The sequence below is a fragment of the Typha latifolia genome, chromosome 14 (assembly GCF_019914945.1).
Source record: "Typha latifolia isolate L0001 chromosome 14, TyphaL0001v2, whole genome shotgun sequence".
NCBI classification, from domain to species: Eukaryota; Viridiplantae; Streptophyta; class Magnoliopsida; order Poales; family Typhaceae; genus Typha; species Typha latifolia.
The window spans coordinates 262,896-287,521 of NC_133099.1; the positions used below are offsets into that span (position 1 = coordinate 262,896).

General features: G+C 36.9%; 6 protein-coding genes across 9 annotated transcripts; 1 reads left to right on the forward strand and 5 right to left on the reverse strand.

The window, feature by feature from the left end:
• Positions 1-725: 725 nt before the first annotated feature.
• LOC140801198 (protein CUP-SHAPED COTYLEDON 3-like) lies at positions 726-2,532 on the reverse strand. Its single transcript, XM_073156196.1, has 3 exons — positions 2,305-2,532; positions 1,463-1,728; positions 726-1,272 (listed from the first exon to the last, which is right to left on the reverse strand). The coding sequence occupies exons 1-3, from the start codon at positions 2,471-2,473 to the stop codon at positions 889-891; spliced, it is 819 nt and encodes a 272-aa protein (XP_073012297.1). The 5' UTR covers positions 2,474-2,532; the 3' UTR covers positions 726-888.
• Positions 2,533-5,787: 3,255 nt separating this feature from the next.
• LOC140801456 (uncharacterized) lies at positions 5,788-8,703 on the forward strand. Its single transcript, XM_073156588.1, has 7 exons — positions 5,788-6,137; positions 6,251-6,428; positions 6,826-6,923; positions 7,456-7,552; positions 7,660-7,745; positions 7,827-7,915; positions 8,395-8,703. The coding sequence occupies exons 1-6, from the start codon at positions 5,877-5,879 to the stop codon at positions 7,878-7,880; spliced, it is 774 nt and encodes a 257-aa protein (XP_073012689.1). The 5' UTR covers positions 5,788-5,876; the 3' UTR covers positions 7,881-7,915; positions 8,395-8,703.
• A 298-nt stretch (positions 8,704-9,001) lies between these two features.
• Positions 9,002-13,157, reverse strand: LOC140801386 (probable methyltransferase PMT3). Of its 4 annotated transcripts, XM_073156475.1 has the most exons (9): positions 12,972-13,157; positions 12,727-12,844; positions 11,978-12,362; positions 11,725-11,889; positions 11,423-11,605; positions 10,688-11,282; positions 10,085-10,197; positions 9,724-9,944; positions 9,002-9,624 (listed from the first exon to the last, which is right to left on the reverse strand). In XM_073156475.1, the coding sequence occupies exons 3-9, from the start codon at positions 12,242-12,244 to the stop codon at positions 9,309-9,311; spliced, it is 1,860 nt and encodes a 619-aa protein (XP_073012576.1). In that variant the 5' UTR covers positions 12,245-12,362; positions 12,727-12,844; positions 12,972-13,157; the 3' UTR covers positions 9,002-9,308. The 4 variants fall into 4 exon arrangements, with proteins under 4 accessions (XP_073012576.1, XP_073012575.1, XP_073012577.1 ...); XM_073156474.1 differs by lacking the exon at positions 12,727-12,844 and having other exon boundaries at positions 12,972-13,154; XM_073156476.1 differs by lacking the exon at positions 12,972-13,157 and having other exon boundaries at positions 12,716-12,833.
• Positions 13,158-14,360: 1,203 nt separating this feature from the next.
• On the reverse strand, positions 14,361-16,805 carry LOC140801239 (NADH dehydrogenase [ubiquinone] 1 alpha subcomplex subunit 13-B). The gene is made up of 3 exons (XM_073156251.1): positions 16,507-16,805; positions 14,914-14,985; positions 14,361-14,838 (listed from the first exon to the last, which is right to left on the reverse strand). The coding sequence occupies exons 1-3, from the start codon at positions 16,719-16,721 to the stop codon at positions 14,694-14,696; spliced, it is 432 nt and encodes a 143-aa protein (XP_073012352.1). The 5' UTR covers positions 16,722-16,805; the 3' UTR covers positions 14,361-14,693.
• Positions 16,806-17,279: 474 nt separating this feature from the next.
• LOC140800600 (H/ACA ribonucleoprotein complex subunit 3-like protein) lies at positions 17,280-19,123 on the reverse strand. The gene is made up of 4 exons (XM_073155354.1): positions 18,951-19,123; positions 18,464-18,535; positions 18,196-18,238; positions 17,280-17,615 (listed from the first exon to the last, which is right to left on the reverse strand). Exons 2-4 carry the CDS (start codon positions 18,515-18,517, stop codon positions 17,518-17,520), a joined length of 195 nt encoding a protein of 64 aa, XP_073011455.1. The 5' UTR covers positions 18,518-18,535; positions 18,951-19,123; the 3' UTR covers positions 17,280-17,517.
• A 683-nt stretch (positions 19,124-19,806) lies between these two features.
• On the reverse strand, positions 19,807-24,270 carry LOC140800599 (glutathione gamma-glutamylcysteinyltransferase 1-like). The gene is made up of 8 exons (XM_073155353.1): positions 24,087-24,270; positions 23,686-23,842; positions 23,288-23,526; positions 22,535-22,698; positions 22,011-22,062; positions 21,644-21,871; positions 21,037-21,546; positions 19,807-20,174 (listed from the first exon to the last, which is right to left on the reverse strand). The coding sequence occupies exons 1-8, from the start codon at positions 24,159-24,161 to the stop codon at positions 20,076-20,078; spliced, it is 1,524 nt and encodes a 507-aa protein (XP_073011454.1). The 5' UTR covers positions 24,162-24,270; the 3' UTR covers positions 19,807-20,075.
• Positions 24,271-24,626: the final 356 nt, after the last annotated feature.

A 24,626-nucleotide genomic window follows, 5' to 3' on the forward strand; every position in this document is an offset into this window, starting at 1 on the left:
GAACTAGTTTGGCCGAAGATTTACATGACTATTTATAATTTGACAGAATAAAGGAATCAGAATTCTAATTTGACAGAAAGAATAGAAAATTTTCAACTTGGACTCGAAATAAACAGAATAGAATTACGAGTTGTATATCAAAAAATATAAGCAAAGTTATTTGATTTCGAGACCAAACATATACAGTGGAAAGAGTAGGCCCAATTAATTTGCTTTTGCCTCTCTTTTTTTAAAAAAAAAAAAAAAAAAAGACTGCATGAAATTCCTGCACTCCGGGTTTCAAACGATCGAGGCATAGTTGCATTAATTTTATTTGTATTTGCATGAAAGGTTCAATGCTCGTGAGTTACTTTGTTGTGGCATGTCATTAATGTGCTCCATTTTGCTTTTGATAAGCAATTAATGGATTCTACTAGTTGATGTATTGTTGATGGTAAAAAAGAATATATATGTACATATATATATTATTTATGAAGTATTAAAAATTTGATTCATATATTTTGCGTCCTAATCTCAGAAGAAACGAAAGGAATCAAATAATTTTAGTTGTTATATGTTGAGGAAACGAATGCATCACAATTGCAGTGGTCCTGAGGACGGTGCTGATTCTTTTGGCTCTATACATCAGCTTATATTACTTATTTCTTGCCGAAATAATCAAAGAATTAATCTATTTCCTTTTTCTTTTTTGGCAATGCATGCAATGCACGTACTGGAAAAAAAAATTAGACCCACAACCAAGTATATTATGTACAAATTAATTAATTGCAAAAGAGAAAATAGAAAAATAAAAGAACCTTATGATCACGGACTTAGAATTTATACATGCCCACTAGAATCACTCTCTTAAATCAATCAAATAGACAATATGTCGAGACTGGAAAATGACTAGAAGAAGAGCTGATCCTTTCCACCTTGAAACCTTGTGAAATCTCTCATATCTGACAGCAAAATTCCGTAATCATCTCCATTACCTGACATGGCTGCGCCATCCACATCCTGTGGGAAATCAAGGAAATTTTGGTGCAATAATGGCAAGTTGAAGAAAAAGTCACTATTTGAGCTGTTACTCTCCTGATGTGGAGCTGTCGAAAATGATGAATCCAATTGCTCAGACATTGGCTGGTCATTTGGGAAAGTGGATGAGTCTAGATGTGACGAAGAACACCCGATGACGTTGCTCTCAGGCTCATAGATCTCCTCCATGTTATAATTATTGTTCACCGATTCCCCTCTCTTCTTTTGGAAAACTCTACATAACACCCAATCCTCCTGTATTGCATACATACAATTCCAAACGAACAGCGAGCAATTAAAACATATAAACTTGCAAATATTTAATCACAAAGTAAACAAGTTCTGATTGAAGGACTAATATACATACATACATATATATATATATATATATATATATATATATATATATATATATATATATATATATATATATATTCATATATACCTTAGGGGGAGTGTGTGGATTCTCGAGTCGGAACTCGTGCATCACCCAACTGCTCTTTATTCCATTAGGAGCTCTTCCGCGGTAGAACACGAGTGTCTTCCTCATTCCAGTGATCATACGGCTTGAAGGATCATGGATTATACGATCCTTCCCGGTGGCTTTCCAGTATCCAGATTTAGTTGCCCGATTGGTGCGTAAACCAGTCGCATATTTGCGATCTCGAAAGCTAAAGAAGTACCATTCGTTTGCGCTGAGCTTAGCTACATCTGAGGCCATGCAGGTAAAGTTCACACTTAGAAATTGTTAATTGATAGGCTTCATGTGAATCTGATCTAGTTTTAATTACTAATAAGTTAAAACCTACTTAGTTGATAGAAGGAAACTGGCTCATTAAAGGAAATAAGACAAAGTTTGGAGTACTCAGCACTCCAATGAACAGATATATAGATTACTCCATGATGCATGCTAATTAAATTTCAGCAGTGCTAATTGACAAAAATCACGCGGCTGCGGCTTAATTATCTGTCTATATGAATAATTTATTGCTTGGCAAGAGACAAGAAATGCCCTAATAAATTGTATAGCTTAGTAAATACAAATCATACCTCTTTCATTCTTTATAACAGGCCATCAGGCTAAGTTTGTCAGAGCATATATGCGAGAGTATGTACGTTGCATCATTAATTTACATGGATAAGCACTTCAACTGTAGATTAAGTTTCCCCTTAATGGTTTGTTAAATTTGAGCAGCAAAAGATAATTTTATCTATCTCAACTACTGTAGAACTTTATATAACTAGCTGAATGAAAGATAAAGATCTAGCTAGGTATATATAGCTCACCAGGTAGCTCCCATGGCTCGCGTGTGTGCAAATCCACCTCCACCATGGTAGCTCCGTGGACTCTCTCATCTGCCACCTTCTTCCGCAGATAGTAGCATACCAACTCTTCATCACTCGGATAGAATCTAAACCCTGGTAGGAGAGTGCCGTTGATATCTCTCAGGTCCATCTCTCTTTAATTTCTAAAGCTAGAGATCGAAGGATAACTTGGTAAAGCTTTGCTCTTGCAGTTGAGGTATAGAGTACATATGTATATATACATACTGGAAGAGAGAGAGAAAGGGATCACCAGAAAAATCCATCAGCGATGAGCTAATCATACAGGCCATGAAAGCTACCCTTGCTATTAAAAATCATTATCGCTGTCATCTCGGGCGAGGGAGGAAGCGTGCGTGGCAGTCATAATCTCCCGGAAGATTCTTTAGGTCTAATTAATGCTTGTGCATCAACAACTTAATTGGCAGAACACCATGGTTACAAGAAATCTTCTCATGCATGGATTGGCAGAGATCCACTTGAAATCATGTCTCATGTAAAACATATACCAGTAATTAAATATAATTAATTCACGACTTTAGGTTGTTATCAAACAATTCATGTGATATCATAAGTACAGTTACTTTGCGAGTATAATTCATATCAAAACTCATTAAAGAATGAAGTCATACAACAACTGATGTAAGTACAGTAAAGCGTGTCATCTTGAACGTATTGCCATTTTTAAATTATTACTTCTTTATTTTCTACGTGCAGAAGAATATAATCAAAATTTTCGCTATTCATGAAGTCATATTGTGCTTTCTTTTAGCCTAAGTAAGAGCTAGCCTAGAGAGGATATGTGTAGGCTATCAATGGAGTTGTGACGATCGATGTGCATGAAAACTATATATAAATAATACCTAAATAATGAATAAACCAATGTTATCCTAGATAGAGACAAATATATATGCATCAAAATAATAGAGGAGACAAGCCTTCGGATCATGAATATAAATGAATGTCAAATATGGCATTATACTTACATACTGGTCTTGGTATATATGCTACCATAGTCATGATCGTTAGACTTAGCTGGTGTTATGTAGGTTAATTTCCAACTACGTGCACAGTTGAGCATGCAGAAAACACTTAGAGTGGATATAAAATTAAGTTAATTGTGGCATTTCTACTAATTGAAATTGTAAGCAATTTTCGAATTATAATTTCTAAAAAAAAAAGGTAACTAGTGTTAAGGCTATCATATTTGTGAATAAATATGTAGTTAAATAGCTTTTCCATTCATAAAGTACCTTTTTAAACTAAATTTATCTTAACTAGCTTGTTTGTTTTGTTGAAAAGGATCTCATATTAAACACAAAATTACTTGGGAAAACAGCATTGTTAGGTAGATGTAGCACATCAGGGCTATCATCTATCAGTTTAAAGATTATCCATAATCTCCATGATTGGGATTAAAAAAAAAAAAAAAACTCAAAGCCTTTTAGATGAGTAGTCTTTGGCTATGTTATTGTAGGAAGAGTAACGGCTTTATTCTCTAAAGAAATTCCATGACTGCACGTAGCCATGTCACATAATTTTATATACATAGGTTATCAAATTAATCCACATGTTAAATACTATTGGAAAGTGAAATGTGATAATGCCTTAATTAGTTTCAAAATGGTCTCTTTCTCATCTACTTAAAGATCAAACTCAGAATAATCTTTTTATCGTACTAATATAGGAAGCAGAAGTTCTCAAATTAAAGAACAATTTGAACAGTTAGTGTGTCTTCATGAGATTTTTCACAAGATAAACAGCTTATAATTAGGTCCTATTAAATTTATAAAGTTCATCAGATTGGACAAACTATTTGGATTGTGAACTCCCCTGGTTAGTACTGTCTATCTATCTATCTATCTGTCTGTCTATCTATCTGTCTATCTATCTATCATTATTCATCCTCATCCATTCAACATATACAAGGAGCAATTTAGATGGCCCAACAGAATTGGAATGTCTTGTGTACTAAAAAGGTCTCAATTATTTATTAGAATATATAATCAATGCATGATAAGTTGATAAGCTAGCCCAGCTAACCACGATTTTTGCTCGGTATTAAAATCTAATTAATTAAAGATTCTCATACAATAAGGAATAAAACTAGATGTTCATTCTTTATATTCATGTAAAGATCATATATTAAAGAACAAGAAACGAAGTTAATTAACACAAACTCTTTGCTAATTCAAGCTACGATAATATTTGATAAAAATCCTATCACTATCCTAGAAAGAAAATTAAAAAGCTTTGTCATATCTGAAAAATATTCCAATCGAGCAGATGACAACATCAGATGCTGATGCATCATGCTTCCTTGAGCTAATTACGGTTTTATATATTTTGTACTACCACAGAGCTAGGGATTGTTTGATGGCTTATGAGGGTGGGGAAATGGTTGTCTACAAGTATCGTTTTGTGTAGATAGTGACCAGATTCTTGAAAGGGAAACATAGTTATAGTAACACAATTAACACCAACGACAATTATCTGAGACAGATAAAGTGCATAATAACCTTAATATCTCCTGATCATGAGCTTGGATAATGTCGATATCACGGGTTAATCGATCCGTTATATATATATATATATATATAAATAATCTGCAAGCAAAGAAGAAAGAAACAAGTATAAAGATCTTAACGACAAACGTCAGATTTAATGCTTCAGAAGCTGTATGAAATCCAGAATATTAAGGCTTTAGATCTGCTGAAGAGGATGAGACAAGGAGTTTATATTCTCTATAGTTAAGAAGGTACTTGAATCTTAATTAATGAGATAGAAATGAATGAACAAACTCAAGATTAGTCATTTAATTAAGGTGAGGACAAGGATTAGAATCAAGTTGCACGGCTCACGAGATTTTGAATCAGCTCACAGGAATGATCTCTCGATGCCCAGCAATGCATTACGCAATTAATGATGACAATAGTATTTATTTATAGAAATAATACTCTCTCCTTAGTAATTTTTTTGGCCATATTATATATCAATTTTCATATTAGGATTTTTCACATAATTGCGATTGACAACTTTCCAAATATCATAATTATCATTATAGTTAGTTACTCATTTCTGAAGGTTAACAAGTAATGTAGATAACTAAATTACTCATTTTTGTTAAAGTTTAAAGTGTAAAATATTTATCAATAAATCATGATATTGGATTAAAAATCTAAGTATGGTTTCAATCATGATTAGTTAAATCTTAATAATGGATGACATTTTTGAGAGTGTATAATAGGTAGCAATTACAATTTTGAAGAATGTAGAAGTGAAATCAAAACAATTATATAAAAAACACATAATGAATTCGTTGAAGTCGGCGATGCTGTTCATTGAAATCGTCATCGGTTATATAATCCGATTAAGCGATGCGGGTCGGACTTGGGAATAAACGAATATTAATCCGATTTGGTCGTAGAGATCCAAATCCTTATCGGATCCTCTGCGTCTCCAAGCCCTCACCAAAATTCTCTCGTCGTCGCAATCCTACCGCTTCTGCTGCTGCTTCTCCAATTCTAGGGTTCCTAATGTCGTCGGAGTCGGGGTCGAATTTAAATCCCTCCTCCTCCTCCTCCTCCTCGTCGCAGTATGGATACGGCTCGAGCGGCGCCCCTTACTTCCCTCTTCCGTTCCATCTCCAAAACTCCGATCCCACTGCGTCGCAATCCTATCTCCCTTCGCCCCAAATCCCTCCGCCTATTAAGATGCCGCAACCGTTTCCTTCGTCGTACCCTCCCGCCGCCGCTCCGGTCGCCGCTGGTGTCTACACGCTTCCCCAGTATCAGCAGGTGCGATACCTACCTCCCAAATTTACGAAAATCGAGATCTTTTGGTGTTGTAAGGCGCAATTGCGTTTTTTTGGAGGTTTTGATGGATTATATTACTGAATTTGTGTCGATAGGCACAGCAATTGTTCCAAAGGGATGCGCAGACTATTACGCCTGAGGCTCTAGAAAGTGTGAAAGCCGCACTTGCGAGTAGCGAAGTTGAGCATAAAACGGAGACGAAGAAGAAGGCGGTTCCTCGTAAAGCGGCTGGACAGAGTTGGGAGGATCCTACGTTGGCCGAGTGGCCAGAGAGTACGTTATAAATATAGCTGGATTCTTTGGTGAATTTATATAATTTATCTCAGAATGGCTTAATTTTTATGTTCCAAGGGAAGTTAAATTCCTAAATCTAGAGTCGTTTTTCTCGTTTAACCGAAGGGCCTTCTGATGGGTTGCTGCCACCAAGAAAATATGATTTTGGTTGGCATAGGATTTTATGTGCATGCAAATTTTTATTGACTTTTTTTCCCTCTAGTAGCAATGTCCTGGGATATTAGTAATGAGATGGTTTTTATTACAAGTTTTATCCCTTAGGCCACCAGTGTAATTGTTATTTCTTCTTTAAATTAGCTTTGAACTTGAATCTTTCATATGAAGTTTCTTTGGTTTTGTACCTATTCCCAAATAGCTCAATGATAAATGATTGCAGATGACTTCCGTTTGTTCTGCGGAGATCTGGGTAACGAAGTAAATGATGATGTTCTTTCAAAGGCATTTTCAAGATTTCCTACTTTCAACATGGCAAGAGTAAGTATCTATCTGAATTATGATAGATGATCTTTATAATTACTGCAATCAAGGTACAGTTAAATCTTGACTGGGCTTATGTTTTACTATCTTTTGTCTAGTTAGTATTTGGATCTCATGTTCCACTTTATGATTGTTTTCGTTATAGGTCTGGTCTCTCCCTCATTGTTTCTTTCTTTTATCTAGTTAGTATTTGGCTTATCAAAGTCGATTTTCTTTTTTCTCTGAAAGGTCAATTTCTTGCAACATAATGCGATTGTCAAGTATAGCTGACTTAATTTCCACTCTTGAAAAATGGTTGGGTGTAGTGTCGTGGCCGAATCTTTCCGGAACCAACAGATCAGGTCAATTTGTAGTTTTAGGTTTTCTGTATTGTAAAAGGTTAAAGTGTTACTGTTTGTGGAAGCATTCAAGTTTAACATGATTAATCTATCTATAATAAGGCTGCCATATGTGTTCTTAAAGTACGTGCATTTAAGATTTCTCAATGTTTTTATAAAAGCATCGACTGGCCTCATAATGTTTCATTCAGGTCGTCAGAGACAAGAGGACCGGAAAAACCAGAGGTTACGGATTTGTTAGTTTTTCCAATCCTTCAGACCTAGCTGCAGCAGTCAAAGAGATGAATGGTAAGTATTTTTTCTGTTTTGGCACATTGATTATTCATATACAGAGCCTTGTGACTAATTCATCGACAGCGCGCCGCGTAACCCTCTTCTAAACGCTTATATTGTAGGCAAGTATGTTGGAAACCGTCCTATCAAGCTGCGCAAGAGCAATTGGAAGGAGCGAACAGATGTTGAGGCTTTGGAAAGGCAAAAGGTATTAATATCTTTTTGCTACTCGTTGTTTGTGTCTGCTTGGTATTTATGCATATGTTTATAATTTGTGTGCTATGTTCAGAATCACATTCAGAAGAAACCCAAACTGCAGAAGAAAAGTATTCTGCATAAGTGAGAGCTTCGAGGATCGTATTCACATGACAGCCCCTGGTAAGTTGCTTTTTATTTCCTTCAAATGTCTGATGGTTCCTATATTTTCTCTCCTATAGTTGCATATACAATTTGGCATTTTCTGCCTCGTGGGTGGACAAATTGTTTGCCTTTTTTATTTGAAAATATTGGTCAGAACTTTTACGGACATCTGATATTTGGAAAGATGCACTAAAAGGAATGTCCCAATCAGAACTGATGAGAAGATTATGCCATAAGATGCATCTGTGACTATGGGTTGCAGCCCATGCCAACTCCCTATGCGAGCACATACCCATTCTTCTTGGAGGAGATATATTTGCATGCTGTGAAAGTTGGAGTGTGTATGATGTTCTATACAGACTGCAGAGCCAAGAAATATCTTGACCAATATGTTGACAACTACTTTTGGATGTGACCATGTTGTGCAGTTTTCAACTAATTATTTACTCGAACTGTATTTAGTTGTCAATTGATCGAACCCATTTCAATCTATACAGGTCGAGAAGGAATTGGATCGACTGAGCTCATTTCAAATTGTATCAAGTTGCATGGTGGACAAACAGACATTATAGTTGCTCTTGGCATATGTATGATGGTTCACTTTCCTTTCTCCAACCGTAGCCTGCTTTCTTTTACCTTTTTTCTTCTAAATTTAGCTCTAGAGAGAGATTGAGAGGCAGGATTTTTCTGTGTTATTTTTACAATTAGAGCTTTTGGAGATCTAAACTGTATGTATGTCCATCATTATGCACCTGTAGTTCCTGTGGGGAATGTATGGAATTTGAAAGCTGATCTGTCTTCCTGAATATGCTCGAGCTGTTTGCATGAAGTATTTTGCTCGTACGAAGCACCAAAAGAAGTTCGAGTATATTTATATTTTTATGTAAAGTTTTTGGTTATTGAGGTGGTCTTGTAATCTGAGGTTAAAGCTTTCATTTGAGTTAGAGGTGGGATAGGAACTTGATTACCCGCGTACTTTGAAGAAAAATGAGCATATCGTATGAAAGAGTTGATAGTAGTTGAAGTCGCAATTGACAGTTCACAGAAAAATTGCCGAGCAAAAGCTTCAGTTCCATGCATATGCATAATTTGCGACCAGGTATATAAAGATAAGAGAAAGGCATAATCTATAATAAACGGATGTCTCAGTTACATATTAACAGACGGCAATTTAGCAAGCAAAGTTCTTAGAAGCTTTTTATTAAGCCATCTGAATTAAATATTCGTGGAAACCAAAACTGAAAACTGCCTAAAGAACAAGAATGAACAAGAAAGAAAGAAGAACATAGTTAGAACGAAATAAAGAAAGAAAAGTGTCTCTGGACAGGCCACTCTGGTCGAATTAATCTCTTGGCACTTACGAGTCTTTCTTCACTGCCCAAACTGCGGAAGCAAAGGAGAACCCAAGTATTTATTCTGAATCTTTGAGGCTTTCATTCCAAATCTTCTTCTGGATCACAAAAACCATATCGCCTTCTTCTGAATCCGTGTTGGTTTCAGCATCCACAAGTGATATACTTTCCCATTGCAGAACCGCTAAATACTTCTTAACGAATTCGATTACTGGCCTCTTGTCTCGGATTATTATGAAACCGGTTGGCCTGAGTATGCGGTCCATCTCAAGAAGCAGGTCCTCTACGCTGCACCCTTTCTTCTCAGTGTCAGAGAAGACTGTCCAAGCATGGAGGAGATCATATGTTCGAGGGTATGTTGAGAATGCCTCACACCTTGTCAAGGTCGGAATGTTAGATCATCAAAATCATGTGGAGGAATTATTTTTCTGTAAAGTAGGTACACTAAAGTTTAGAAAGGTGATGATAATTTACCAGTCATGGACAGTCCCTATTAAGCCTCTATCAAAAACTATCTTAAGTGTGTTCGGTCCTTCCTCTGGCACAACATTCATAACCCAAACATCTTTGTCTCTGAGAGCAGCTGCAAATGATCCCATGTTTGCCTTCATGTCCATCACGTTTCTCAGAGTGTTCTGTTGTATTTTTGGACTCAATATGCTCCAATAGCTATCGACCCTCTGTTGCCATATTTCCTGCATCACAACAAAATAACAAAAAATAGAATTTCCTTCAGAGATGCCATATTCTTGCTTTGTTTGATATCCCTGTTGAATACTGCAGCAACTTCAGCAGAAAGAGTGACTGGAAGAACAAATATAGGCTGTTTTATTACCATATCTTTTTCAAATAATTCGTTGGAGATATCAAAATCAGCAAGTCGTGGAGGAGGGGTAGTCAATCGAGAAGGCCAAGGAGCCAATCCACTCCCCTTATCTCTCTGGTTTTCTGTCAAAATTGGAAAAGTTCTTTGTTACCATAAAATAATATGAAGAGACTGATAATGGCACAATAAGTCCACAAAGAATAATGGCAAAACCAAAAGCAGCTTCATCAAACATACGGGAAAAAGACCCTCCAAAACGAAGTTTTCTTACTCTCTAACATTGATTTCCTTTATAAGAGGAATATTCATCATATATCAGTCTAACATTAGAACAAAGACTAACTTTGTACTCATGCTTTAAACAACTTTAATATAGACTGATATTTCCAAAGATGGCATTGTTGCGCTTGGCTCGAAATCCATAAGAAAGTATTCGAGTTCTTGGAAAAGACATTTGACTTATTTAACCATGATATTGAATGTTGTCGTGAGAAAGAAAAGGAAACCACACCACCTAAAAACACAATAGATGCTTAGGGCCGACCGAATTGAATTTGCAAATAAACAAGGAACCACACTATGCAAATAGACATTTAAAGGTAGTGAACTCACGTTCAGAATAAGGGGTGATACAAGCTTCCATTGGCACTCCCCAAGCAGCATCTGGATCATCATCTGATCTGCACAGAGGAGGCCGTGTACCAGGCTCTCTATTCATGTAGCAGTCATTTGTAAGAGGTTTAACCCATATAACAGTTTGATTTCTTTTAGCAGCGATCTTCCAACACATCCGCTCAACAAGAGTGCTCATCTCCTTCCATATTCTGAGATCTTCTTCGTCCTGAGCATATGCTTCTGGAGATGAGTATGCAAAATAGCCTCCTGGACGGAGCAGCCTATCTAATTCAAGCAGGAGAATCCCATCCCTTTGGAGCCAATCAATTCTACAACGAGAGCAATGCGCAAGTTCAAAAGATCTGCTGGGGTAGGGCAGCCTCTTCGTCCCCAAGACACCAAGGTAAGCAGGAATTCCCCTCTCAAGAGCAAACTGAATTTGGTTTTGATGAACATCATTGGGAGCCAATGACATTGCTATAATATCAGATGAAAGAAGATAACCTCCAAAGCTGGCGACACCACAGCCAACATCAAAAACAGTGCGGATCCTTCCTTCGTTATTTAAATTATTGTTTGTGAAGTTAAGCATCTGTAAATCCAGAATAGAAATGATCTTGTTCTTAGTCTCTGGACTCAAAGCCAACATTCAAGTATCATAGGAAAAGGTATGTTGCAAAAGCCATATTTTAAAAAAGTTCCATTGTATGCCTACAACCAAATCAGACTTACATTGGCAAGTGCAGCTATGTATTTGTCAGCTCCATGATGAAAATGAGTGCCCCCTCCAGGAAATACGATCTTGTCACCTTTGACAACCATCCAGTTCTGATCAGACTTCTCATGAGCAAGATGAGTGTGAGGTATGTTTACTTGCCACACTTCATCTCGGCTTTTTGGCCATTTTATTGGAACCTAACTCATAGTTTTATTAAAGGCTCATCAGAAACATAAAGAAACAGTACCGAACTATACAACAGATTAGCAGAACTTATACAAAGATGGAATATAGACACAAGATACACAGTTCTCACCTTATAGCCAGGTGGTGGAGGGATCAAGCAGTTAAATCGTCTCTCAGGCTGGGGGCAGTGTCTTTCATAATGCTCCATCAAGGACAAATCGAGCTTCAGTCGTGTTTGATAAATGAAATTTCTGTCCAGGCATGGAATCAGCTCCGAATGCCTATCATCACACACCTTCAAAGTCAAAATAATAACAATTAATTCAGGTAGCTACAACCTTCAATAAACACAAACTGAAGCAGCTGCTTGTACAAGCCCTCACCGGGAAGCTCTTGACTATGACATTGTCTCCACCAGCTTCTTGAGAAAAAACAGATTCATCGGACCTCCCGACCTCTCCATTCTCGTCAGCACCCCAACCAAATGATTTAGAGAATCTACTTCCATACTCTAAAGCAGCACTTCCCTGCTGCCCTCGAGACCCAAAGAGAAAACCATAGAATAAAACCAGGACTCCTACAAAGAGCACCATTAAGCACAACGTCGGGATCAGGTGCTTCTTTGAGCCTCCGTCTCCTCTTCCCCTCATCTTTAAAGCAACCAAATTCTAACACAATCCCTTTTACAACATCCTACTCTTCACCTCAAAATTCTATTAAGCCTCTGTTGCCTCTCTTGCTCTCCACTTAAGGTTAAAGTAATTCCTCCTGCACAATAGAACACAGGATTTATTTTTATTTTTTCAAAAAGAACATTGGAGTAAATTTTGGAAGGAAAAAAAAAGCATCTTGATTAAATCCGGCTTCTTGACTGTAGAGATAGACAAACAATGCATGAGATCCATATCAGATCTGCATTGCCTCAAACCCGCTTAATCTCATTAACCAACAGCAAGATGCTTTTTAGCAATCAGTAAGCTCTCTTCGAGAGATCTTCAGCAGTATAAATTACCATATCTTATTAGAAGCGAAAAAAAAGAAGGAATTTAACAATGGTAGGTAACCAATGAGCGGGAAGAAAAAAACCATTACGAAAAAGAGAGCGATTGATAGAAAGTGACCTCCCACCAACCTATGACAGTGGCAGTTCCGGAACCAATTAAAGAGATCCGCTCTCGAACTCAAAAATCCAGATCAGGCAAGTACCAAGCAAAGTACGGCGATTCCAAATCCACAGACCAAATAGAAATCTGAACAAAAATAATAAACTCCCCAAAATGGCAGCAAATCGAGGATAATTTCGAATCACCAGTTAAAACGTAAACGAGAACCTAAGGGATAAGAAACGCAAACCAATACAATCGCGACGGAGCTCACCTTTGATGTACTCCGGATCTAATCGGAGAAGCCGAGCCCTCTTAGATCCAAGAGAGAGAGAGAAAGAAAACCCTAAAAGGGACGAGGAGATCCGCGAGATCGAGGTTCTGCAAACAGACGGGGTATGTGAGTGAGATAGAGGGAGAGATTTATACCTGCTTGAGATATTGCCATATTGGGGGAGATTGTAATAACGAACTTAAAGAGAAGATATTATCTTACCCAAAGAAATGATTATTTTAATTAGTTGATAATTATAATTTAGGTTTTAGAAATAGTTTGTTACCGTGGATTTTGGACTTTGGAGAATAAATGTCGGTCAAAAATATTAATATATGTATAAATGAAAGTGAGCATGCTCTATGGTTGGTATTACTAATAGCCATCTCCATAGTGAGTCATCACTCACTTGTAGCTATATATCATATTAACATAGTTCACTTTCCAATATATATATATATATATTACAGTTTGATGGACTAATATGATCTTATAAATGAGAATGACCAGAGAGGACTCTTTCCCAGCAATTAGCTGAAACAAAAAGTAACATTCATAGATGGTCTTTATAATTTTTGGAAATTTAACGTGTAATTATTTTGTCGTCCTCATTTGCATGTCACCAATTCCGATACAAGACTTTAATGGAAGAAAATTATCAAATAGATAATATTTGACAGAAATTTGAATTTTTATTGGACAGCAAAATTTCAAAAACCACAGAGAGGAAGATGAAAAGAATTATTCCGAAAAAAGATTGGGCGAAAAGGAGAGTTTTTTTTTTTTTTGTGACAAAACTAGTTTTCTTTTAAATTTTTTTTATTGGATTAGACTGCTCTTAAATTTATTATTAAATGAGATCTAATTCACTATAACCCTAATAAAAATACTAAATTGATCAATTATTTTTCTAGTAAAAAAGCGCTGATCACTTCATCGTTTTTATTAGTTCAGTATTTTATACATATAAATTTTTTTAACTTAATTTTTTAACATCTATGGTAAAAAAAATATCTGACGATAAAAACGCTGAACTCACCAGCATTTTTAGAACAGGAATAAATTTGAGTAACAATTTATTTTAATAAAAAAATAAAATAAAATGAGTCTAATTTGATCAAAAACTCTGAAAAAGATATGAGAAAGGGAAAAAAAAGATAAATTGAATAAATTTCCTTTAACCAAAATAAAAAAGTCCCCATTAATGGCTGTTCCGAAATGACCAATTGTACAAAATGGCCCAAGAGAGGGGCTGGGAACAAGATAAAGTTCGTATACAAGCCATTTCATCTATTATCTGTCGAATACAATAGCTCAAAGGGCAAGGAAGCCAGATTAATAGTCCCAGTCATGAATACAGATAAATAGAGCTAGAAAAAGGCAAGTGAATGATTCAAAAAGCAAATCCAAAATTCACATAGTTCTTTCGCAGATAGACATAAGTATCCAGTCACATTCGCACCTAATTCATGTGAACTTTATGAATGAATCCATTTGTTCTGGGATTGAAGAACACATACCCTGAACTGGTTAAAAGCTCAGAACATGAAGAGTTTAACAGTCAATGCTGACAATTATACATACTTGAGTCGGTACACACGTATTATTAATCAGACATAATGTAGTTCTGGACACGAGAAACAGACCAAAGTTGAAAACCATATTCAGCATCAACTAGCCATAGCCAACCATAGCAGCCAGCTTGTGTTCTGAAGAACAATCTCACCAGACATCAGGTCGCAGCTCACCAGTTGCTGGAGGTGTCCATCTCCCAGAGTGATAAACACTTTCACCAACCTTCCACCCAGGCACATCCTTCATAATCCTGGCCTCTTCTTCAAGATACTTCTTCCATTCCTTGACAAATCTAAGATAGCCAAACAATACCTTAGATTGTGAATGAGGAAACAGGAAAATAATGCTGGGATGTAAAGCTCCTTACCTTTCATCTTCTTCAGCTTGAATAATGGGAAGTATAGCGCTGCGAGCAGCAATTTTCTCTTCCTTGAGAGCTCTATGGGGTGCAAACCGTACCAGTCATAGAAGAACAGTCAGTCACGTGAACATAACAAGTAATTACCTGAATAACCTATAGAGTTTAAACCACTTGATTCATCAAAGTAAACAACTTAAAGATAGATAATGTTATTAACTATCTAATCTCAACTCAAGCCCAACTTCTCTTTCATATGCATAACTCGAGCTACTCATTCATATAATTGTTCCTAGCAGCCATAAACCTTTGCCACAATGGAACGAAACATCCTCGTACATAAAGATAGTAAACAACCAAAATTGCTTTGTCTAAGCCAACCAATTAATAGAACAGAACAGCTGAAATATCAAATCTGAAAATCTGAAAACTTACAAAACAGCAACAGTTATTTCATGCACAATGCAGCTAATGCTACATCAATCTGCTGGCCTATACCACATATAAGTTAATAGCAATCTGTCATCACTACCAACAAGACGAAGCTAATAAAAAAGTTACAAGCAGCTCAAACGAGATTTGGAGAGAATCCAGTAATTCTCATATCTTCAAAGAGCAGCAATCTGTCAAATTAAGAGGAAACTGCCAACTTACCCACAAATATCCAATGTTTCTAATAACAGGATCAACAACTCTCCTTTTCCCTACACACCACACACACCAAGCCAAGCTACAAGCACATAAAAAGATCTCCTCTTCTTTCCTTCACCAAAAGAGAACTGGAAAAGTCCAATAATGTTGATAATGTGCTAATTTGATAACTTACAGCCCATTTTGTCATATCGGAATAACCCTCACAAGAACAATGATCTAACTGATAATCTAATAAAGTGTGTTTCCCTCTTACGTCTTTCTACATACCACAATTTATTATCCAGATAGCCCGTAAATATTGACTCGTAGTAGGTGAGCTTATAAGAGCTTTTAGCATGATAACTTTGTCATAAACAACTTAATCTCTAATTAAGCACTCGGGCACTAATCTCATTCTGTGATTCTAGTCAAAACAAATAAAATTAGAGCCAAATACCCATACTTCATAATTCTGGTACCAAATCACTCGAATCCTTTATTGGACTCAAATTCAGGTTTTTTGTAGATTGCAACAAGTTCGTATCTGGCTTAGATCCTACCCAACCTATACACCTAGTTGCATTCTCCTTCCTTTTCTAAGAGTTTCAGTGTCTTATCAACAGGTATGTGAAGACAGAGAGATCCATGATTGGAGCACTATTGAGATTGTGAGAATCTAGGGAAAGCCTCTGTTGATCTGGAAATGTGCGTGCGAGAGATAAGACTTCGGCTCGATGATCACCTACCGACCTTGAGATCCAATACGAATGCAAAGAGAAGCATCATCAACATTGGGTGATATAGAAAACATCCCATAGATCCGAGCATAAAAGTCACATAGATTCCTAAAATGATCCTGATCCATCTATGCAAAAGAGAAAAGTTCGATCTTGAACAAAATTATAAAACCCTAATCTGGAAACACCGAATAAAATCCAATCCAATAACGAGAAGAAAGATTCAACTGACCGTCGGATCTTGTTGCCCTTGCCGACCTGGTACATGCCCCAGGCGAAGGCACCGAAGGCGGTAAGGAAAATGGCGGTGGCGCTCGGGCCCTTGGTCGGGATCCGACGGGCATAACGGACCGGAGCAAACCCTCCTGGTGGAGGCCCGTCCTGGAGCAGCGGCATCTCCCGCACGCTCGCCATCCCCGGCTTCTTCCGCACCGCCGCCTCCGTCATCGTCGTCGCCCGTTCCTGCTCGATCGAGAGAGAGAGAGAGTAGAAGCGAACAGAGACCCAGCGAGTTGTTAATGGAGCAAATGAGTCTCATTGAGCCTGTGGGTCCGAACTCATATGCGGATGCGAGGATGGCCCAGCCCAATAAGAGCCCACGGGAGAAGGGTTATCATCTTTAATTAAGCTATTCTCACTGTTATTTTATGATACTTTATTAAGGAAAACTCAATTAAGCAACAATTTTTTTTTAATCCTTTTGAATATGATCACCACTGTTTTGATTGAAAAATGAAAGTATCACCCTTCTTTCACAATTAGTTTGGAGAGGGGCTAAATAACAACTAATTACCTTAGATTAGCTACCTCTAATTGCATAAACATATAGAGATGAACCCCTCTTCTTGTTGTCCTTCAGAAATAAATTAAGAGGCAAAGTCTAATAAAAGATATAAAAAATAATACAATGCCTAGATATCTGATCAGAAGTTTATCTTTGATAGCATGAACTGTAAGATATTAACCTGAACGAGAGGAAGAAAAGAAAAGGAAGAAACAGCAAGCTTGCAACCACACTTTCCTGATGTGTACTGACTTCAACTTACAAGAGTCAAAACTCATTTTACAGTTTCATGCTTCCAGGAAAATTCATTGAAAGTTCTCGGTAGGATAAGCAAAAGCACTAAATAAACTGGATTTGACTAAATGATATAACATATTACATGATTAAAATTCTATCAAGCACTGGTCTTCTTCTCGAAAGCATAGTAGAAGCTATCAAGCACAGCTCCACAAAAAATTCTCAGTACTTGGGAGGAGGCTTCTGGGTCGGAAGCAGGCCAAATCGTTTCTTCAAGAAAACCCGCTGTCTAGCATACTTGTCATCGGGAGAAAAGCGAGCTGCATGACATTAAATTAAGTTTAAGCACATTGTACATAACATAGGAAATAAATGAGATTCTTGTGGGTTGTGCTGGGCATCAAGAAATGAAAACAAAGAAATCAATGTAACCCAACTGTTGCAAAAATATTGAGCACTTTCCGATTAGCTCAACAAAGTTACCTGATTTGCTTGTTCAAAGTAAAGCAAAGGTACCATTACACAAGACTATACTTCCTATAGTAGTTCATGGAGACACCAGTAACAAAGTTAGCAAATGACAGCAATTTTTTTCCCCTCCAAACTTCATTAGTGTGATCAAACTAAATCACTTCAGGAGTTGAAGAAAATTTTGTATAAAATGTTGAGTCAAGATTACTCTCAATTTTGTATTCAATGAGTAGTATGTTTTCTTGAATTTAGTCTACTGACTAAACCCTATAAGAATGAGAACTTTGTATCCAGGCACTTGAAAATACAAAAAGGAAAGAGCTGGTATAGCATAAGAAGCAAAAACTCGAGTACTTTTACTTCTGCAAATGTCTACTGATAGTAGCACTCACGTGCAAAAAGGGAAATAGGATGAACGAATTGATCTACCTGGGTGAGCAGATTCTGTTGCCAGTCCAAGAGGCGATTCTTTCTGTAGATCAAACAACACCAGTGTCAATGAAATAGTTCGGATACAAACATAAATCACTTGAACAGAAATCTGAACTAATCTAAGCCTCAAAATCATAATAAATTTGAGGACCCAGAAACGAATCAATGATAAATATAAATTCATGCAAAAGACCCATAAACTTTATCCATTATACCCAGAAAAAAGAAAGAGATTCCAAAAGTAAGTGAAAGAAAGAGGAGTTACCTTGGTGGTGTAGACCTTGTCCCCGTTTTCATTGATGTAGAACTGGAGATACATCTTAGTGGATAGAAATTCCTACTCACCCAAAGAGATTTACACAGTAAGAATAAAATATAAATCACCCAAATCACTGATCCAGAAACTCAAGGTAGTAACATGAACAAAGAAACAAATAAAAAATAGTATAGAAAACCTGGCCTTCAAACAGTAGATATAATCAGTTATTATTCCAACTTTACAGTATAAATCTTGACTATAGGAAAACCAAAGTCTAAACATGGCGAGAGAGAGGAAGTAGATAAAAAGCCCTAGGATGAGTTACAAGTTACAATGCCTATTAAGATGCTTCCAAAATAAATAAATAAATAATTTACAAAGAGTCAATCCAATTCAAAGCAAGCAGCTGTTTAATCTCATGTCTGCTTGGAAGAATGAAAGATGTCTCCTTTATTCCGAGGAAAGCGTAGAAGTCCAGAGGAGGTGTTCTCACCTGATTGACCCGGAGAAGACGGCTGAGGGTAGAGAAGTGGGCGACCGGCGACGAGGCAGGAGAAAAGACGGCTGAGGGTAGAGAAGTGGGCGACCGGCGACGAGGCAGGAGAAAAGACGGCGCAATGGGCGATGGCAGAGAGGGAGAGGGTTTTGGTAAAAATATAGGAGAGGTAACTGGCGAGATGATGAGGACGGGTCGGGTAGAAAAGGCGATCCGAATCCGAGTCGGATAGAAAAAGGCGACCCGTACCCGGATCATTCCGATAAGAAATCGGGTCGGGTCGAATACAATCCGACCCGCCCTTTAATATGCTTTTTTTTCTTGAGAAATAATAGGTTGAACTAAGTCTAAGATTGTGAAAATTCACGGGAGAGAGATCGGTGAGGAGTTGTTTGGTTTGAGACTAAGTTTTGAACTCGATTAGTTAGTATTATTTTTTAGTCTTAATTTTTTTAAAAGTAAATTTAATTATATATAAAAAAAATAAAAAAAATATATTTAATTACTGAATTAGTTTAGAAATCCCTAAATGAGTTCAGAAGATGTCTCTAAACTCAAAGCAAACCTGACCTAAGCTAAACTTAGAATTGACAGATAGCCGAGAAAATTACTCAGATGATAAGGTTTATTGTGGACATAGCTTGTTGCATTTTTAGTCAAAGATTGTGATAATTGAGATAGTAGATCCTGTTAGTTTAAACCTATGCAAACAGACTTCAATAACCATTAGTGGCTTTGGAAAATTGAAACAAAATCTTTGTTTTAGAAAACAGATAGACGATAAATATAAAGTTCAATGCAGTTCAACAACAAACTTGTATAATCTCAAAACTGGAAAATAAAATTGCAAATATAATGTCAACATGAATTGAGATTATCATATTTTCATAGTCTTTCACTGACCACCAAGCTGGCATTTCAATTATTACAACTTCGTGTTTTATTTGCAAGTAGGAAAAAGAAAAAAAAAATTCTTCTCAACGTTTCACGCTTAGCTGCAGGAACCCATCTTGACAGGCAAGATGAAACTTTACACCTTATCACAAGTAAAATTGCGCCATGAAGTGCTTCATGCAAAGATTGATACATCTAAAACATATATTCCCACTGAACATAAGATAATCAAAATAGCTGAGAATGTGGAGGCAATATCGGATCATCATCTACTTCATTGTTTTTACACCTCTTCAAGAAATCAAATTGCCGCCTCAAATGCAAAACCTGCCATGGCCATAGAACTAGAATTATTTCAGGTGTTAGTACATTCCAATTCTCAAAATAGGGAACTTGGTCAATCACGAAGATCAAAATGTAACAGTGTATAATGTTTTGACCCATTTAATAATCTTGTGTGTCATATTACCAATCCAATCCGAAAAGTGAACTTTCTTCTATCACTGAAAGATATATCTAAATATAGCGAAGAAGCATAATAATTGACCAAATAATATGAAAACATTGCTGAAAGATACTGCACAACTATCTACCAAGTACCTTGGGTGTACCTTAAAGTAAAAGATAACTATATGTCATACATAACCAAATGGATCATAGGAAAAATGCAAAGCAATTAACCTACTATAGAAAGTATCGAACTTGGGAGACTCAGGTGCATTATATATTCATTTTACTTAAACTCAAAAAATCAAAACACAAACAAAAATAGTAATTGAAACACCTAGAAACTATCAAAAACAGGTAAGAGGTAGCAAAAGCTGGAAACAGTTTATCAACTAGATTTGGGCCGAAATCATCAAATAATGAATTAATGACTAATGTCATCTTGTCCTAGTTATAAGGGAGAGAAGATCATACACTGATGCTGACCAATCAGGTCTAGCTAGGTGCTACAACTAATTTTGAAAAGCCTATAATTATATACAGCCTCATGGAGAATAAGGAGTTCAAAACTCATTTCCTCATCAGTGCTCCAATCTGGGGCATAGTTACACACAAAAGCAAGAAAAGGCATCGGTAACTCAAGCCAACTAGATCCTTCAGAATAGCTTACCTCATGTTTATAATGCAATCTAAAATGTTCTAGATGAAAAAAATAATATGCAACTGCCATCAGCAGATCTACCTCATGTTGAAGAACATCTGGAAGATTCTCAGTCGAAACAAGACCTTGTATTTCAGCTAATAAACTCTTGTCCTCAATGTCCAACCATGTACGAGGAGGTAGAGCTAATAAGAGAACAGTTAATACATTATCACTTGCTGGGTGTATTGCAACACCATTACTCAGACCTGAACGGCAGCAACTCGATTTTGTTGGTGATACTGGTACCAGCATATCTACACCTTGTTCCTTGCCATCTGAAACCACTGTACCAGAGATGATAGTTGTAGGCCCATTCCCATTGGTCGTAAAGCATTTAACAGATGTTGATTTGCAGCAAAAGTCTTCCTTCCCTCCAACCTTCCCTGTTAAAAGTGCAGCCCCTTGGCAGCAGACAGTAGCTGCAATCTCTGGTAAGAAATCTTTATCATTTGGAAAGGAGAAATTTGTGCAACAAGAATTTGCAGAAGATAGCACATTTTTTACAAATTTATATAGCTCAGTCTCATAAACTTGCTGCAGTACCTCTTCCTGAAATTCAGTATGACATATGAAGATTTAGAGACAGCAATAGAAAAGGAGATATAGAGAGGGCAACAGAAAAGGGAAAAACGAAGAAAGAAAGAACCTTCAGAGCAAGCCTCTCTTTCTCCTCCTTGCTTATTCTTGACTGACCTTCTTCTTGTCTCCTAACTTCTGCAAACCACTTGATGAAATCTCCAGCATTGGCAGGCAAAGATTTGATTAAAAGGAATAGTACTGAAGGAGCATCTCCAAGGCTCCCAGACTTTAAGATAATAGGTACATCATCAATCAAATACTTCACCATGCTGAGCCAGCTCTCATGTCTGCAGCTCTGAGTGTTCAATAATAAAATGCACGCCTCAATATGAGCAAGAAAATTCAAATAAAAGCTGCATTTATATAGAAAGGAATACAAAATGGAAGAATAAGATAACAAATGGCAAAACAAAAGGAAGAGAATAACATAGTACCAGGGTATAAAGTGATGAAGAAGCTTTCTGAAACCTCGAAATAAGCATGAACCTGAACAGATCAATGAAATAAAATCCTCTTCTTAAAGTAATATTGAAGTAGTATCATATAGCCCAAGAACAAAGAGCAAGTCAAATCTAGAATGACCGACTAGATTGGATACTTTGTGTAGCTTTATTGACAAATGCAATTCTCTTGTTGTTAAATTTGTCATTACTATAAAGAAGTTCAAGCCAAGTTTATAAGATTGTGTTTCATATAGTTTGTTTGTTATGTATGCATTAAATTGTGAATATCTAAAGCATCATTCCCCCATTTAGATCAGCCCTTTCTAACAGAACTTGAGAGAGACAGAGTTCCCCTTAGTTGCACACATATATTAATCAATAGGAAATTAAACCCCAAAAATATGTCATCTATCCTCAATCTGAAGCCATGTCCTGTTCTCTAGATGCATGAAGATCAATTTACATTCTAATTTGGAAGGCATGTATGGATTACATAATATACTAGGTAATCATACCCCCTCAGGCATCCAGTTGCTTTATCAATTGTATTCATGGCTTCCCAAAGAAGTTCCAGTGGAACCCAATGTGGTGGGTACTTAAAACGGGCAACATCCAAAATGAGCACCATGTCTTTTCCAGAATGATAACCACCAATAGGTGAAAAATGTCCAGATCCTGTCTGCAAGTATGTGATAAATTTTATCATCAGACTGCCCGTACCGCTACTAGAATGATGAAAAGTGTGTAGCAAAAGTAAAAGTAACTGGTAGTGTCCATAAGTGAATTAATAAGCTACATAAGTATATGGGCCTCCCTTTTAACAGATTAATGATTTCAAAAGGCATTGTACACATTATACTCTTCTAAACAAAGTCAACAGCAAAAAGGCAACGTATGCTAAAAATAGTAGACCTCTGAAAGAGTCTATTAATAGTTTTATATCAAAATTAAAAATATTTTAAATTATTAGTAAGCACAGAAAGTATGTTTAATGTATAAGACATAAGTAACTCAACTATTTCATATTATGAAAAGGGATAGTATGATGGTTGTGGAGGCATCCATTGTCCAAGCAACCAGAGGGTACTTAAATTCCAAGCTCAGAAAAGTCAGAGCTGAGCTTGTGAATTCAATAACTGAAACCTAGGCAAGATCCTAAACATATGGTCCAACACGACAAAGAAATAATATTCCTGGGCATCTCTGACTAGTTCTGCTGGAAACAAGCCACAGTAATTAAGCACGAGAAGAAGAATTGATGCTGCAACCTGTTTGAAAAGTTTTCTGCTGTAAGACACAACCAAATGACAATCTTCAGAGGAAGTACACTGTATGACATGTTTACGGAAGTCATCTATGGTGCTTTGATTTGCACGAAAAGCTTCAACTTTAGCTCCAGCACAATGAGCCAAACATGCAACTTTTCCAAATGTGATGCCTTCAGCTTTGATTTTCTCCAAAGGTTCACAACAATCCAACATGGACTCATCAAACCATCTCCAGGGGCCTGAATATTAAATCCAGAAAAGATGATCACAGTAACACAAAAATATCAAGATAAATAACAAGATCCGCACAATAAAATAGGCTCCAATGACATCGCCAATGGAGGCTACATTAGTTTAAACTGAGAAGATTCGTGCATAATAAATTAACAAGAAATCACCTTTCCATTTTCTACCAGGATCTATCGCAAGAGCATTCAGGACGACAGACAAAGTGGCCAGTCCACAGTAAGCAGGCTCCGACTGTGTCTGGAAGTACGAAATCAATTTGAAAAACCCTTCCATCGTTCCATTGTGGAGGGCGTCAGAGAAGAGGCACTGCAATAATTTCACAAAATTAAAGTGCAGAGCAAGGGAATTCCACAAGTGCAGGTTCATAATCTAGGGTTTAAGAAGCAACAACTAGTTTGAGGATTCGCGCCCTTCTCTTAATCCGACACAGCCAAGAGCGATCCCCAAGGCAATAAATTAAGACCCGAAGCAAGAATAGATCGAGAAACACAACGGCGAAATTGAATGGGGGCTAAAAGAGCAATTAGATTGATTCCGACGGAGCATTTACCTTTCCCTCGGGAGAAGCGAACTCGATCGCGGGTGGAGAGGGGAGGATTCGCCGGAAGAGACCTGCCTCCGCCATTACTTTCTTCTTCGCCTCGTACAACCTCTAATATTTTTTAACCCTCTTTCTCGAGATCGAGTGGGGTTCTTTTCGAGTGGTTGCTGCAAAGGGGATTTAGGTGCTTTGTTTTTTTTTTATTTTTTATTTATTATTTTTATAGACAACCCCGCCAACATTCAAACCGCAGTGGGGAAGTCAAAAGGAAAGGTAGCGGCCCAGTGGACTTTTGTTTTAGACAAAACATCTTCTTCTTTTCTTTTCTTTTTAATTTCTAAAGTAGAAAAAAGAAAGTAAACAAAGAGTCTCCGGCGAGGGAGACCTGAATACTTAATGTGGAAGAAATTAGTCCACCTCGATTCTCGAAGCATCACCGGAAACCGAAAAAAGAATAAGAGGCAAAGACAAAGCGAAGAAATTAATGATAGCAATTCGAGATTCTAGACTACTCTTGACAAAGACCACGACGTGTAGGTAAGGATTAGA

What these genes read in the sequence shown, in the direction of transcription:
- LOC140801198 (XM_073156196.1), bottom strand. Translation starts at nt 2,473, where the DNA reads ATGGACCTGAGAGATATCAACGGCACTCTCCTACCAGGGTTTAGATTC. An exon ending in CGAGCCATGGGAGCTACCTG is followed by an intron (nt 1,729 to 2,304) that starts GTGAGCTATATA and finishes GCATGGCCTCAG; the next exon opens with ATGTAGCTAAGCTCAGCGCA. An exon ending in ATCCACACACTCCCCCTAAG is followed by an intron (nt 1,273 to 1,462) that starts GTATATATGAAT and finishes TATGCAATACAG; the next exon opens with GAGGATTGGGTGTTATGTAG.
- LOC140801456 (XM_073156588.1), top strand. Translation starts at nt 5,877, where the DNA reads ATGTCGTCGGAGTCGGGGTCGAATTTAAATCCCTCCTCCTCCTCCTCC. An exon ending in CTACTTTCAACATGGCAAGA is followed by an intron (nt 6,924 to 7,455) that starts GTAAGTATCTAT and finishes TGTTTCATTCAG; the next exon opens with GTCGTCAGAGACAAGAGGAC. An exon ending in AGGCTTTGGAAAGGCAAAAG is followed by an intron (nt 7,746 to 7,826) that starts GTATTAATATCT and finishes TGCTATGTTCAG; the next exon opens with AATCACATTCAGAAGAAACC.
- LOC140801386 (XM_073156475.1), bottom strand. Translation starts at nt 12,244, where the DNA reads ATGAGGGGAAGAGGAGACGGAGGCTCAAAGAAGCACCTGATCCCGACG. An exon ending in TCATAGTCAAGAGCTTCCCG is followed by an intron (nt 11,890 to 11,977) that starts GTGAGGGCTTGT and finishes TTGACTTTGAAG; the next exon opens with GTGTGTGATGATAGGCATTC. An exon ending in ACATAGCTGCACTTGCCAAT is followed by an intron (nt 11,283 to 11,422) that starts GTAAGTCTGATT and finishes CTGGATTTACAG; the next exon opens with ATGCTTAACTTCACAAACAA.
- LOC140801239 (XM_073156251.1), bottom strand. Translation starts at nt 16,721, where the DNA reads ATGACGGAGGCGGCGGTGCGGAAGAAGCCGGGGATGGCGAGCGTGCGG. An exon ending in AAGGGCAACAAGATCCGACG is followed by an intron (nt 14,986 to 16,506) that starts GTCAGTTGAATC and finishes TGCACCCCATAG; the next exon opens with AGCTCTCAAGGAAGAGAAAA. An exon ending in CAAGCTGAAGAAGATGAAAG is followed by an intron (nt 14,839 to 14,913) that starts GTAAGGAGCTTT and finishes TGGCTATCTTAG; the next exon opens with ATTTGTCAAGGAATGGAAGA.
- LOC140800600 (XM_073155354.1), bottom strand. Translation starts at nt 18,517, where the DNA reads ATGTATCTCCAGTTCTACATCAATGAAAACGGGGACAAGGTCTACACC. An exon ending in ACAAGGTCTACACCACCAAG is followed by an intron (nt 18,239 to 18,463) that starts GTAACTCCTCTT and finishes TTTGATCTACAG; the next exon opens with AAAGAATCGCCTCTTGGACT. An exon ending in AACAGAATCTGCTCACCCAG is followed by an intron (nt 17,616 to 18,195) that starts GTAGATCAATTC and finishes AATGTCATGCAG; the next exon opens with CTCGCTTTTCTCCCGATGAC.
- LOC140800599 (XM_073155353.1), bottom strand. Translation starts at nt 24,161, where the DNA reads ATGGCGGAGGCAGGTCTCTTCCGGCGAATCCTCCCCTCTCCACCCGCG. An exon ending in CTTCATCACTTTATACCCTG is followed by an intron (nt 21,872 to 22,010) that starts GTACTATGTTAT and finishes TTGAACACTCAG; the next exon opens with AGCTGCAGACATGAGAGCTG. An exon ending in CAGATGTTCTTCAACATGAG is followed by an intron (nt 20,175 to 21,036) that starts GTAGATCTGCTG and finishes TGGCCATGGCAG; the next exon opens with GTTTTGCATTTGAGGCGGCA.